Below are 12,109 nucleotides of genomic sequence, written 5' to 3' on the forward strand. Positions count from 1 at the left end.
TGCATCTTTGTCTTTTCACCATGCCCAGAGAACAGATCAGAAAGAGAGGCAAGAGGAAGCCCAAATTCACGCAAGAGGAACAGGCAGATGAGGAACTCCAGCCATCCACCGAGTCCACTCATGCCGGTCCTTCTTCCATTCATCCGGCTCGAGCCGCGATGCTCGCAGGTCAAAGACCACCACCGAGGCTTGATGCGCCAGCCGAAGAGGAGGCACAGCAGGTAGAGTGGAGCAGGGATCTGAGAGAAGCCGAGTTCCCCTTTGGTGTCCTTGATCCAGATGTCAAAGCGTACTTTAGGACGGTCGACGATCAGATTCGAGACTGGCAAAATGTCTCGTCCACAGGGGAGGAGCGAGAGGGTGAATACCAAGAGTCGTTGAACACGCTAACATGCCCAGACCGTCAAATGTTCCTGAACAACGTCCTCGCTGAGCTCCGCGGAAACGAATTGGCCACTGCTACCGATCCAGACACGGCCGTTGTCCTGGAACGACTGTTGCCTTCGCTTGGAGACTGGGGACGCAGAGTCATTGGCGATTCGTTTGGGGATCAATGGGAGATCCTCCTCCGACATAGGTTCGCGAGTTATGTCGTCCAGACCTGGTTGCGACTCGCGGCAGACACCCTAGATAGAGAGGTAAGAGGCTAACCCCCGATACGTGTTGACAGTCCAGGCCAGAGACATATTCCCACCTCCGAAAGACTCTGGGTCATTACGGACAATGACAGAGTTGTTCACCTCGCTGTTGACGTTTATCCAACCCCTTGTCCCGACTCTCCTCACCCACCCTCATGCCTCTCCTCCGCTACGACTCCTCTTCCTCATTTGCTCCGATCAAGAACTGCCTATTGAATCCAAAAACGACATCATCCGGTCGAAAAAGAGTACAAAGTATCGAAAAGGTCACGACGTAAAGACCAAGTCGATCATAGAAGACCACAGCGCTTCGGTCTCTCGTCACATCCCACAGACCCTCATAGATCTCCGCAAACGCGTCACCCGTGCCCTCCAGGATGACATCTCCCCCGTCGAATGGAGGTCAATGGGAGTCAACGAAGTCGGCAGTGCGGCCATCCAGCTGCTCGTTGGATTGGAAGTCGGCGACGGAGCGGCCGAGGGATCACTCTTGGACCACTTGACAGAAGGACTCGTCTCGGACCTCGCCAATGGCAGTGCCAGACCAAAAGAGTATCCCGCGTCCTTGCTCTCCTTCCCAATCGGATCTCATCTCTTTGAAAAGATCCTGTCGGTCGCCCCGGAGCCGATATTCCAGGAATTGTGGCGACTCTACTTCCACGGCAAGATTGGCAAGCTCGCCATTCACCCATTCGCAAACTTTGTGGTGGCTTCTGGCGTCGCACGCTTAGATGCGGATGGAATACTGAGCGTCGTGAAAGAGTGCAAGTCGGTCAACGGGGGACGGAGCCTGATCAGTGAGCTCGTTAGAGATGCAGAGCTGACCGCAGAAACCGCTCGGACAAGTGTACTACAAGCACTAGTCGCCAGGTGTGTGGATGTACCATGTGGAAGCGAGGTCCTTCAGGTGAGCCACAACGTCATCTCGGCTGACACTCAGCTCATTCGATCGGCTTTGGACCTACCCGAGAAGGACGCCAAGCCACTGGTACCCTGTCTCATGGCGCTGAAAACATGTCCAGTGGGTGGTCAGGTATATTCCGCTCACATCAGGCATATCAAGCCATTCAGGCCGGTGAAGCTGTGCCAGAGGACGAAATCCTCGACGTGGATCAAGACGCAGAGGAAGCGGCCGCCGCGGCCGCCCGTCTTGAAGGATGGAAGACTCGTCGCCAGCCTAAACCCAGGCAATCAGACCTCGCACCGAATATGCAGGGTTCATTATTGCTTCAGGGACTCGTCAAACTCGATCAGAGCCCGGTCGTGATCGATAGGTGAGTCTATACAGTATATCACTAACTCGACAGTCTTCTGGCACAACCGATCGAGATGTTGCTCAAATACGCCTCTCACCCTATCTCTTCCCGTCTTCTCGACGCCATCCTCGACTCGCCGGCCGTTCCTCCCCGGGATCGCCGTAGAGTCATCATGGCGTATCTGAATGATTTCGCTACGGTCGCCATGGACAAGAGCGGAAGCTATGTCGCGGAGAGCATGTGGGCAAAGGCCGATGGGTATATGAAGGTGGGTATCGCCATGCGTACACTGCTGATCCTTCAGGAAAAGATCGGCAAGAGCCTCATTCCGCACGCTCATGAGCTGTCTGGCTCACAATATGGTCGGTTCCTAGCACAACGGCTAGACCTACATCTGCTACAACGACGTCCGGTCGAATGGCGTCAGAAGCATGTTGCGATGCAAAAACCGCATCAGTCTACAGTGAATGACGAGGCACCCAAGCAGGGGAAGAGGAAGCCAAAGGACGAGATAGATGAGCTGTTTTCGAAAAGAGTCAAGACATGATGCATGGTATAGCAGTTGTAGGACGATCAATCATTATTATCACTCTCATATCCATCGTCCTCTCCCTCCTGGACGTCGAGTTGCTCCTCACTAGTTGGGTTCAGCTCACCAAATCCTTCAGGCCTACAGCGTCAGCCCACTCGGTCACCTTCATCTCACCACTCTCCACTCTTCTTCCAGGCCTTGACCTCTTTCGCGCTGATCATACTGACAATTTCGCCGACCAGTCTCGATTTCCCTTTGGACGATTTTGACGGTTCAGGCGAAGGTGGAAAAATACGTATGAAACCAAAGTCACCTAGACGCTGAGCTCAGATCCAGATGAAATCTCTCACCTCGCGTGATCAAGACCATCTTCTTCAACTTTGTCCCGACTTCCACCAATCTCTCTTCACCTTCTGGATCCACACATTCAAAATTGCCTGATCCCCGTGGTATACCGATCATGACGAGCTTGTGATCGGGCGGAAGAGTCGATGGGGACAAGTCGTTGACTGGAGCTTTGGGTCTGCCCATAGCCGTTGGAGGTGTGGTCTCAAAGTATTATTTGGACGGTGTCTACTTCAATTCCGATCACCGGAATTGGCGAGTCGCCGCAGCCTTTTGACTTGATACTTGCATTCAGCTCGCAACGACGATAACGATGCCCCGGCTACAGATTCTCCAGTGAGCGCTGTCGTCACCTAAGTCTGCTGATGGCCGCAGACACAAATCGTACCATCCTTACTTGGAAAAGAACAAGCAACGCGTTCGAGAAGACGAGGCGAGAGCCGCAGCAGAAGAGCTCGCCAATGAGCAGAGACGAGTTGATGCGGTGGGTCCTCGCGTTCGAACTAATCTGATAGCCCAGGAAGCAAGCGGTCGCCTTGACCTGCTTCGTCGTCGCGCTGGATCGCCTTCGTTGGACGACAACCTTCCTTCCACCTCGTCCTCGCGTCCTGGTGAATCAAGTCTGCTAGAAAGACATCGAAAAGCCAAAGCAAAGGCTGAAAAGGAGGAACGAAAGAGGAAGGAGCGACTAGACTTTGACTTTCCCTCAGAGACTGCCAGAAAGGCCAGAGATGGGAGGAGAGAAGCGGATGGGTACGATGTCGATGGTGATGGAAGAGAAGCGATCAAGTGGGAATCTGGCGGTCATGTCAATTTCTTCACGGATATAGAAAAGGTGGGCGGGCAGCCGCGATGAGTCCCCGCTGACAGACAGAGCGAGGCTGGACCGTCTCTCGCTGAGATGGCAAAGAAAAAGGACAAAGACAAGGAAGATCCTTACACAATGTACCTTGCCAGACCGGATAAAGAAACCAAGCCTTGGTACTCGGACAAGGACCTAAGGCGTATAGAGGAATGGGAGTCGGGCGATCAAGCGGAAGAGAGAAGAGCAAGGGACAGGTGAGTTGACACCAGACTTTGTGCTGACCCGTAGGCGCAAAGACCAACGGTCGAAATCTCGCAATGACCCTCTGACGCACATCACCTCGCTCTTATCTACGCACTCTAGTACCGCGCAGAAGAAGCCGCACGTCAGAGTCCCGCCACCTGGGAGCGATCCTCAGACCGCACGAATGGCCAGGGAGCAATCAGAGCGTCAGCGGGCCTTGGCACTCATTGCAAAGACAAAAGCTCAGACTCAAAACCCTTGGGATAGCACGCCGAGTACAGTCGTCGGCAGAAATTGGTCAGACGATTTCGAACGGGAGAAGGATAGAGCTGGTCGAAGGTACTTTACTGGCGGACAATATGACACGCCCGAGAGGAGACGAAGGGGAAGTCGATGAGCCTATGGAACTCGCGCAGTGGTTGCGGATGCACCTTTCTGCCGTGGAACGACTGGGTTCTGTATATCACGGCTCCAGCGTTCCCCTGCCATGCAGAACCTGTTTGTCCTTATGCAGAACCTGTTCGTCCTTACGTAGTGTATGGCTCGGTCGCCCTGCCCCTTGCGAGATCGGGGCAGGGGCACAATTCTCGAGGCTCCGACAATGCCTTCCGGGATGGCGCCGCCACGTGTCCACAATATTCCGTGACGCCGCAATCTTTGCAGCTTATTAACGTAGCAGCACTCTCTCAAGTACCCTATGATCACTTGCAAGCACAAACATGCTACTCTATACTATCAGGTTGTAAAGTCGACCTTGTCAAAAGCTACGACATGCTCTCGTTGGACATACCACTGTTTACCCATCTAGACGGAACCTGTCTCTGTTTAATGTTCCACTAGCGTGTATCGGCTCTTAGCGTTTACGACGATTGATCTAAGAGGCAGGTCGGCTTCATCGGAGGGAGGATATGAGGGCAGAGAGAATCGCGCTTGACCGGATAGTCAGGATCAACACTGGCCTCCTTGGCAGAAGGCCATTGTTGACCCCACTGGTTGACACGCAAGACGATAATCCTTAAGACTCGGGGGAATTTGGCTCTATCTCTGTTGTGTTCATCATCATCATCTCCCTCGATATCATCAGGGGGGGGGGGCACAATTCTCCTGTCATTGTGAGTCGCCGTACCCTTGTTCGCGTCAATGCCAGCTCACCTTGGGAGCCAGTTTCGCCATGATTCTTCCCTCCCTCTTGCTCCTTTGGAGCATCGCGCCGGCTCAAGCTGTCCGACCAAATTGGTCACGGCGAAACGAAGAATTCACTTTCGGCCAAGGTGTCGGATCACTCGCACCCAATGACACCCACTCGAGTGACGCTTCCACGTCCACGAGCATCGTCCCAACATCGAGCTCGGTGGCGTCCAGCATGCTGTCAACTTCTTCCATGGCTTCCAATTCCATCTCCTCGGTCAGCTCGATGACATCCATGTCGTCGAACGCTGCATCCTCCAGTGCTAGCTCTTCCGCTTCCAGCGCTGTATCCAGCGCGGTTTCCAGCTCGTCAGCCTCTAGTGCTACGTCAAGTGTCACCAGCTCGTCCGCTTCCAGCGCCACCTCCGGTGCCGCCGCGGCGACTGCCAATACCGCCGCTGCGGTTCCCACTCCCACCGGGGAGTATGTCACCCAACCCTTCCCGTACCCTCTGAACACCTCTATCGACGGATATGCCGCCCATATCTCCAGTAATTGGGTCACGGCTCATCAGAAAGCCAGAGCCAGACTTGCGGGCTGGACACAACAAGAAAAGGTCAACCTGACCACTGGCGCCGGGTGGCAAGTCGGGCGTTGTGTCGGAAACATCAATCCGATTCCTTCTCAAAACTTTCCAGGCCTCTGCTTGGAGGACTCTCCCCTCGGTGTCAGGGATACAGACTTCAACAGTGCTTTCCCCGCTGGTATCAACGCCGCCGCAACGTGAGTCTACACAGTGTTACCTGCTGATGCTTCAGATTCGACAAAGACCTCATGTACAAACGAGGCTATGCCATGGGTCAAGAACACAAGGGAAAAGGAGTCAACGTAGCTCTAGGACCAATGACCAACATGGGACGTGTGGCAGCTGGCGGGCGAAATTGGGAAGGGTTCGGCGCCGATCCATACCTCAGCGGTTGGGCCAGCGAACAGACGATCAAGGGCATGCAGGATGCAGGTGTGCAGGCATGGTGAGGAGTCTGTTCGGTTCCAAACTAACGACAGCGTCAAACACTTTATTGGAAACGAGCAAGAACACTATCGCACTACAGAGTCCTCCGATATCGACGATCGGACGATGAGAGAGATCTATTCGCATCCTTTCCTCCGCGCGGTGGCCGCCGATGTTGCCTCGGTCATGTGCTCGTACAACCAGGTGAACGGCTCCTGGGCCTGTCAGAATCCTCAGATCCTCAACAAGATCCTCAAGACAGACTTTGGTTTCCAAGGCTATGTCATGTCAGATTGGCAGGCAACCATGTCGGGTGTATCCTCGGTCAACTCTGGTCTCGACATGACCATGCCTGGAGACGTCGTCTTCAATTCGCTCACCAGTTACTTTGGTCAAAACCTCACCGCAGCGGTGAACAACGGGTCCGTCGAGGCTGCGAGACTGGACGATATGGCTGAAAGGATCATGGCCGCGTATTATCTCGTCGGGCAGGACGCCCCTGGCTACCCAGCTGTCAACTTTGACGCGTTCAGATCCATGCAGTCGATCAACAACTCCCATGTCAACGTCCAGGGCGATCACTACAAGTGAGCTAGGAGGATAACGTTGGCTGACCTATAGACTCATCGAGGAGATGGGCGCTGCTTCGATCGTTCTGCTCAAGAACGATGGAAGTCTCCCCCTCAATCAGCCGAAATCTATCGCCCTGATTGGCGAGGATGCTGGTCCGTCACCTCTCGGACCCAACGGATATGGTGATCGTGGTGGAGATAGCGGTACACTGGCTATGGGCTGGGGATCTGGCACTGCCAATTTTCCCTACTTGATCGATCCACTCATGGCCATCGCAACCCAAGCTCGCAAGGATGGTACAGATCTGAACTGGTACCTTGACGATTGGAACCTTGACGGAGTCATGAGCGTCGCCGTTGGTGCCGAAGTGGCTATCGTGTGTATCAACGCCGACTCTGGTGAAGACTATATCACCGTCGATGGAAACCAGGGAGACCGGAACAACCTGACCGCTTGGTTGAACGGAGATGCCGTCGTTCAGGCCGCCGCGTCAGTGAACAACAACACCGTTGTTGTGGTCCACTCTGTTGGCCCATTAATCATTGAACCATGGATTGAGAACCCCAACATCACCGCGGTACTTTGGGCTGGTATTCCAGGACAGGAATCTGGCAACGGATTGGTGGATGTCTTGTACGGATGGTACAACCCTTCGGGAAGATTGCCTTACACAATCGCCAAACAACGTTCGGATTACCCCGCAGAAGTCTTGTACGAATCGACAGATCCCCATCCTCAGATCGTCTACGCCGAGGGTCTCAACATTGATTACAGGCATTTCTTATCTGCCAACATTACGCCTCGATTCGAGTTTGGCTTTGGGTTGTCATATACCAGTTTCGATTATTCCAACGTCGAGATCTGGTCCAACGGAAATGCTAAGCGATGGCAGGATGAGAACGATGGCATTCCCGTCGGAGGGTTCCTGTCTGACAAGTGAGTAACTTTTAATGCACTCCTTGACTGATATCTAGATTGCAAGCACCCCAATGGACCGTTCAAGCTCAGGTTCAGAACGTTGGACCCGTCAATGGATGCGATATTCCGCAACTATACCTCGAATATCCAGCTTCAGCTGGAGAGCCCCCGCGCGTCCTTCGAGACTTCACAAAGTGAGTCGGCTATGCACGGTCGATGCTGATACGGCAGACTCAACCTGGACCCTGGAGCCACCAGCACGATCCAATTCACCCTGTCCAACTATGACGTGTCGATCTGGGACGTTCCTAGTCAAAGCTGGGTCATTCCGGATGGAACGTTCACTGTGGTAGTTGCGAAGAGTTCCTTTGACCAAGGATGTTCGACCACCTTTTGTCCCTCCGGAAACAACTGCTGAGCATGTAGCAATTACGCAAGGACATTCAGACGACATAATGACCTGTCATGGACAATCTATACAATGTGCATCGTGTACTAGCTAGACCCGGGAATTCCCGAATGGACCTTTGCCGGTGACCGGCAAATGCGAAAGGTGTTTATATAGTGTCGATCCTCTACCATCGTAGCATGGAGCTGACCTGATCCGGTGTGGTGTGGTGCACCATGAATCCAAAGCCCCATCGCCTAGCGCACTGGCCGCCCATAGTGAGCCGGTTCTTGGGCTATCGCTCGACGCCTACTGGTCCATGGTCCCCTCTCCCCTTTCCACCCTTTGCATGGCTTCCACACCTGCCATATATCATGGAAAAGTACATGTTTGGCTTCATAGGGTCCTTTGTATCGCTGTTCCTCATTCAACTAGCCATGACGCTACCTCATTCAGCATTCTCGTCAGTCTATCATTCACCCATTATCATTGGATCGTTTGGTGCATCGGCCGTCCTCGTGTTTGGAGCCTTTGAAGTACCTCTTGCTCAACCTCGGAACCTCGTTGGAGGACATTTCATCTCTGCCCTGATTGGCGTCTGTCTCACCAAGCTATTTGCCCTGGATCCTGGGTATCACGCTTGGGTCGATGAAGCGGACAGAGGCGTTTTTCACGTCGTGGTGATTGTCAATGGCTGTCTATCCATGGCCCTGGCACTCCTAGCTATGGATCTGCTAGGGGTCATACATCCTCCGTACGTCAAGAGGGAAAACGACGACGATGATAGCTGATGAAAATCTTCTTAGAGCCGGTGCGACAGCCCTTCTAGCAGCTGTATCACCTTCTGTTGTCCGACTCTCATGGCACTACTTACCCGTCATCATCGTATCGAGTCTCATCATGCTCGGTGTGGGGCTGATCAATAACAATGTGGGCAGGAAGAGGTACCCAATGTACTGGGTCAAGCCTGCGCCGCCTCCACCCAAGCCTAACAATCCACCTGAAGTGAAAGAGGGGATACATGATAATGGCGATCAGGAGCGGACCAAGCGGGATATAGCGGGGCAAGCTTGACTCGAACATGCATCTGTTGTAATTCATACTGCCCCAAGCGCCTCACATCTGTATACACAAACAGACCTGCGTCGAGGACAAATGTGGGCGAGGAGCGCGGCTCCCGTTTCCTATAGCTACCTTGAGTGACCATGCCATCAGATCATGTGGACCCGATTTTCAGGTTAAAAATGAAAATTCGCAGGAATGGCTTGGATACGTTCCACTACCTATATACTCCCTGGCTTCCACCTACAACGCTCGGCCTACTAGGTCGCACCCGCATCCTTGTAACCTCTCGCATCGAACCCTGCTCCTTGTATGCTGCGACCTGTCCACGACTCTATGCGCTGCATCCCGCTCTGCTCCGACGTCTCTGCTTTATCCCTGATCGGAGAATAACACCCACCCTTTATCTTGGCTCGAGATAGCCAGCCCGGCTCACCATCATGGTCGCGCTCGACATCACCAAGACATCTCTCGCGCTCGCCGTCAGTGGTGGGTATGTCATTGTCATTGGTCTCGTCAGTTTCTTTCTCAAGGAAAAACTCTTCATCGGTAAGATAGAGCCACCTATGCCTTGCTGACTGTCAGCCGAGACGCTGCTCTCGACGCTTGCAGGGATCATTTTCGGGCCCATATCACTAGGATGGTTCAATCCAAACAGCTGGTCAGCCGATCCGAGTTATTTGACTCTACAGGTCGCGAGGATCATCATCGCCATTCAAGTCTTATTCACTGGAATCTCTCTCCCCAAAGCATATCTGAGAAAAAATTGGATAAGCTTGACGACTCTTTTAGGGCCGATCATGACCACCGCCTGGTTCATCACATCGTTGTTGGTCTGGGCAATGATACCAGGCTTGACGTTCCTCGAAGCTCTGGTCATCGGAGCTTGCGTTACGCCAACCGATCCAGTCTTGGCAAACGCGATCTGCAAAGGTGGGGGGTTTCCAGGTGCATCCCATGCTGACGTCAGGTCGATTCGCCGAGATGCATGTCCCTGTTCATGTCCGCGAGATCATCGTCGCTGAAGCAGGCGCCAACGATGGACTAGGCTATCCTTTCCTGTACATCCCTCTGTACCTCATATTAATCCATGAACGGTCTCATCCTTGGCACACTGTGGGCGGCGCCGTGCTCGAATGGTGAGAAACATTATTTTTGTCTTTCGCTGATTTCAGGTTTTATAATATCGTGCTCTACGAAATCGTCTTATCCTGCATCATCGGCGCGATCATTGGTTACGTCGCCCGGAAAGTCTTGCGCTTCAGTGAGGAGCGACAGTGAGTCGAATCATTTTAGGGCTCGTCGCTGACGCTCAGTCTCATCGATCACGAATCATTCCTCGCCTTTGGCATTGCGCTCACTTTCTTCACTCTTGGCGTTGTGGGCATTCTTGGCTCGGACGATATCCTGTGCTGCTTCGTGGTTGGCAACTCTTTCACCTGGGACGACTGGTTCAGGGTCGAGACTGAGGACCATGCGTTCCAAGATGTCATTGATCAGCTGCTCAACTCTGTGAGCGTGCCGTCTGGGGCAGCAGCTGACCTGTTCAGGCTATATTCCTCTATATCGGTGCCATCCTTCCCTGGGCTCAATTCTCTGAATTCAACCTTACGCCGTGGCGGTTGGTCGTCCTGGGTATCCTCGTCATGATTTGTCGTCGACTCCCTTGGGTCTTGGCTCTATCCCATTTTATACCTACCCTGCCGACATGGCGCGAATCCCTGTTTGCAGGATTCTTCGGACCCATAGGAGTCGGAGCATTGTTCTACACCCAAGTGGCATTGGAAGAGCTGCCAGATGACGGCACAAGACAACATTTGAGAAACGTCCTCTACCCCGTCAATCTTTTCCTGATCTTCACGTCGATAGTCGTCCACGGCATCACAATCCCAGTAGGCAAAGGTTTTCAAAGGGCCAGGACGATCACGAGGAACACGGGCAGTCGAGCTCCTTCCACCAATGAAGTTTCACGATTGCCTCCCCCCGTACCTCTTGGCGGCATTCGCTCGCAACCTGTCACACCTCCCCGGTCTGGAACGCCAATGTCTACTAGGACACCGACCATGACGCCTGGTCCTTCCATGGTCAGATTCGGAACGCTTGACGGTCGCGCGAGTAGTGAAGTTGGACGAGGGGACGAGCCAGAGTCGGCACACTAGACCTACCTACCTTTATCATAGATTCTATGCATATTCGGGTCGGTCCGGCGGTCGGCGCCGCTCTATTTGCGACCATCACGTTCACTAGAGTCGGGCATCTCAACGTTTCCCACTACTGCATCCAAGCTATAGAGGCATGTCAAAACCAGCTGATCGTCCAAGGAGAAAGCGAAATGCTACCTCGTTGTCGGCAGACCAAGTTGTCGGTGGAGAATTAGTGAAGAGCATGAAGAAAGGGATGAAAGTCGCCGAGCGACATGACCGGCTGAGGATCCTTCGTGAGCGGATCTCATCCAGTGCGTACCGTCTTCCAATGCTGACTCTCCGTGAATCAGTCATGATAGCCGTTGCCCTGTTCACGATATTGACGAGTATATGGATTTCCAGGTTATGGTCTCGGATCCTGAACGATGGTCTCCTTGGCCATTCGAGCGATCATTTCGAACTTTGACGGGAATCACATCATCGACGTTGCAATAATCATTGTCCTTTGGGCGAGACGTGGTCACGAATGGAAGCAGACTGAATCTGGTCCCAGGAGAGACGTTCGGCGGTATTCCACCGACGAAGTAAAAACTCGAGCTTTCTTGTGGTCAACACAGACAACGATTCGCTTGCAAGATCGATGCACTTCCGCCCCGGAATCTATCCAGCGTTCTGTCGTTCTCGCTCTTGCCGGGGCTTCATGATTATCGATGTCACCATTCAGTCAGGTGAACGCTTGTGGGACACGTCTGTCTGCTCGTCTTCTTGTCGCTGACGATCCGAACCACAAGCTCAAGGCAGGGAAGAGCATTCGAGCTGTAGCCCATCTCAAAGGGTTTTGGTTGAATCATGGCACACGCCACGGGGATCGGTCCCAGTCGTGATGCCTCTGTGTCCAATCAATCTTGGGCCTTCCATGGGTCCCGGGTGTTTTTCTTTTTGGCTCAGTGGGGCACTTTGGTGCGGGCTTGGAAATGGATCTACGCCAGCGAGGTCAATGCTCACAATGAGAGCGCTACAGCTACACAGTTCACAACCATAAGCTAGATATCACAGACTGTAGAG

General features: G+C 53.3%; 6 protein-coding genes across 6 annotated transcripts; 5 read left to right on the plus strand and 1 right to left on the minus strand.

The window, feature by feature from the left end:
• Positions 1 to 18: 18 nt before the first annotated feature.
• BD324DRAFT_629856 (armadillo-type protein) lies at positions 19 to 2,457 on the plus strand (the record flags this gene model as incomplete). Its single annotated transcript, XM_022016266.1, has 8 exons — positions 19 to 360; positions 400 to 638; positions 676 to 1,435; positions 1,469 to 1,545; positions 1,579 to 1,659; positions 1,692 to 1,912; positions 1,946 to 2,162; positions 2,199 to 2,457. Coding segments are annotated over 8 exons (2,180 nt in total), but the record flags the coding sequence as incomplete, so codon positions are not given.
• A 1-nt stretch (position 2,458) lies between these two features.
• Positions 2,459 to 2,972, minus strand: BD324DRAFT_682153 (hypothetical protein). Its single transcript, XM_022019139.1, has 3 exons — positions 2,777 to 2,972; positions 2,601 to 2,739; positions 2,459 to 2,564 (listed from the first exon to the last, which is right to left on the minus strand). The coding sequence occupies exons 1-3, from the start codon at positions 2,955 to 2,957 to the stop codon at positions 2,468 to 2,470; spliced, it is 417 nt and encodes a 138-aa protein (XP_021870142.1). The 5' UTR covers positions 2,958 to 2,972; the 3' UTR covers positions 2,459 to 2,467.
• Positions 2,973 to 4,467, plus strand: BD324DRAFT_629861 (hypothetical protein). The gene is made up of 5 exons (XM_022016267.1): positions 2,973 to 3,107; positions 3,147 to 3,255; positions 3,292 to 3,606; positions 3,646 to 3,830; positions 3,865 to 4,467. The coding sequence occupies exons 1-5, from the start codon at positions 3,085 to 3,087 to the stop codon at positions 4,214 to 4,216; spliced, it is 984 nt and encodes a 327-aa protein (XP_021870143.1). The 5' UTR covers positions 2,973 to 3,084; the 3' UTR covers positions 4,217 to 4,467.
• A 775-nt stretch (positions 4,468 to 5,242) lies between these two features.
• Positions 5,243 to 7,868, plus strand: BD324DRAFT_581331 (glycosyl hydrolase family 3 N terminal domain-domain-containing protein; the record flags this gene model as incomplete). The annotated part of the gene is made up of 6 exons (XM_022013492.1): positions 5,243 to 5,730; positions 5,766 to 5,978; positions 6,013 to 6,546; positions 6,581 to 7,468; positions 7,507 to 7,644; positions 7,682 to 7,868. The coding sequence occupies 6 exons, from the start codon at positions 5,243 to 5,245 to the stop codon at positions 7,866 to 7,868; spliced, it is 2,448 nt and encodes an 815-aa protein (XP_021870144.1).
• A 206-nt stretch (positions 7,869 to 8,074) lies between these two features.
• Positions 8,075 to 8,912, plus strand: BD324DRAFT_581321 (HPP family-domain-containing protein; the record flags this gene model as incomplete). The annotated part of the gene is made up of 2 exons (XM_022013491.1): positions 8,075 to 8,592; positions 8,645 to 8,912. 2 exons carry the CDS (start codon positions 8,075 to 8,077, stop codon positions 8,910 to 8,912), a joined length of 786 nt encoding a protein of 261 aa, XP_021870145.1.
• Positions 8,913 to 9,120: 208 nt separating this feature from the next.
• Positions 9,121 to 11,140, plus strand: BD324DRAFT_629870 (Sodium/hydrogen exchanger family-domain-containing protein). Its single transcript, XM_022016268.1, has 6 exons — positions 9,121 to 9,449; positions 9,486 to 9,833; positions 9,871 to 10,039; positions 10,076 to 10,177; positions 10,217 to 10,412; positions 10,451 to 11,140. The coding sequence occupies exons 1-6, from the start codon at positions 9,341 to 9,343 to the stop codon at positions 11,057 to 11,059; spliced, it is 1,533 nt and encodes a 510-aa protein (XP_021870146.1). The 5' UTR covers positions 9,121 to 9,340; the 3' UTR covers positions 11,060 to 11,140.
• The last annotated feature ends 969 nt before the right edge of the window (positions 11,141 to 12,109 follow it).

Source organism: Kockovaella imperatae (genome assembly GCF_002102565.1).
Source record: "Kockovaella imperatae strain NRRL Y-17943 chromosome Unknown BD324scaffold_9, whole genome shotgun sequence".
NCBI classification, from domain to species: domain Eukaryota; kingdom Fungi; phylum Basidiomycota; class Tremellomycetes; order Tremellales; family Cuniculitremaceae; genus Kockovaella; species Kockovaella imperatae.

Bases quoted from the DNA above. Each gene is read 5' to 3' on its own strand.
- BD324DRAFT_682153 (XM_022019139.1), bottom strand. From the start codon at position 2,957: ATGGGCAGACCCAAAGCTCCAGTCAACGACTTGTCCCCATCGACTCTT. The intron at 2,740-2,776 runs GTGAGAGATTTC...CTCAGCGTCTAG, and splicing joins GATGGTCTTGATCACGCGAG to GTGACTTTGGTTTCATACGT. The intron at 2,565-2,600 runs GTGAGATGAAGG...CTGACGCTGTAG, and splicing joins TGGAAGAAGAGTGGAGAGTG to GCCTGAAGGATTTGGTGAGC.
- BD324DRAFT_629861 (XM_022016267.1), top strand. From the start codon at position 3,085: ATGCCCCGGCTACAGATTCTCCA. The intron at 3,108-3,146 runs GTGAGCGCTGTC...TGATGGCCGCAG, and splicing joins CCCCGGCTACAGATTCTCCA to ACACAAATCGTACCATCCTT. The intron at 3,831-3,864 runs GTGAGTTGACAC...GCTGACCCGTAG, and splicing joins GAGAGAAGAGCAAGGGACAG to GCGCAAAGACCAACGGTCGA.
- BD324DRAFT_629870 (XM_022016268.1), top strand. From the start codon at position 9,341: ATGGTCGCGCTCGACATCACCAAGACATCTCTCGCGCTCGCCGTCAGT. The intron at 10,178-10,216 runs GTGAGTCGAATC...GCTGACGCTCAG, and splicing joins CGCTTCAGTGAGGAGCGACA to TCTCATCGATCACGAATCAT. The intron at 10,413-10,450 runs GTGAGCGTGCCG...TGACCTGTTCAG, and splicing joins TTGATCAGCTGCTCAACTCT to GCTATATTCCTCTATATCGG.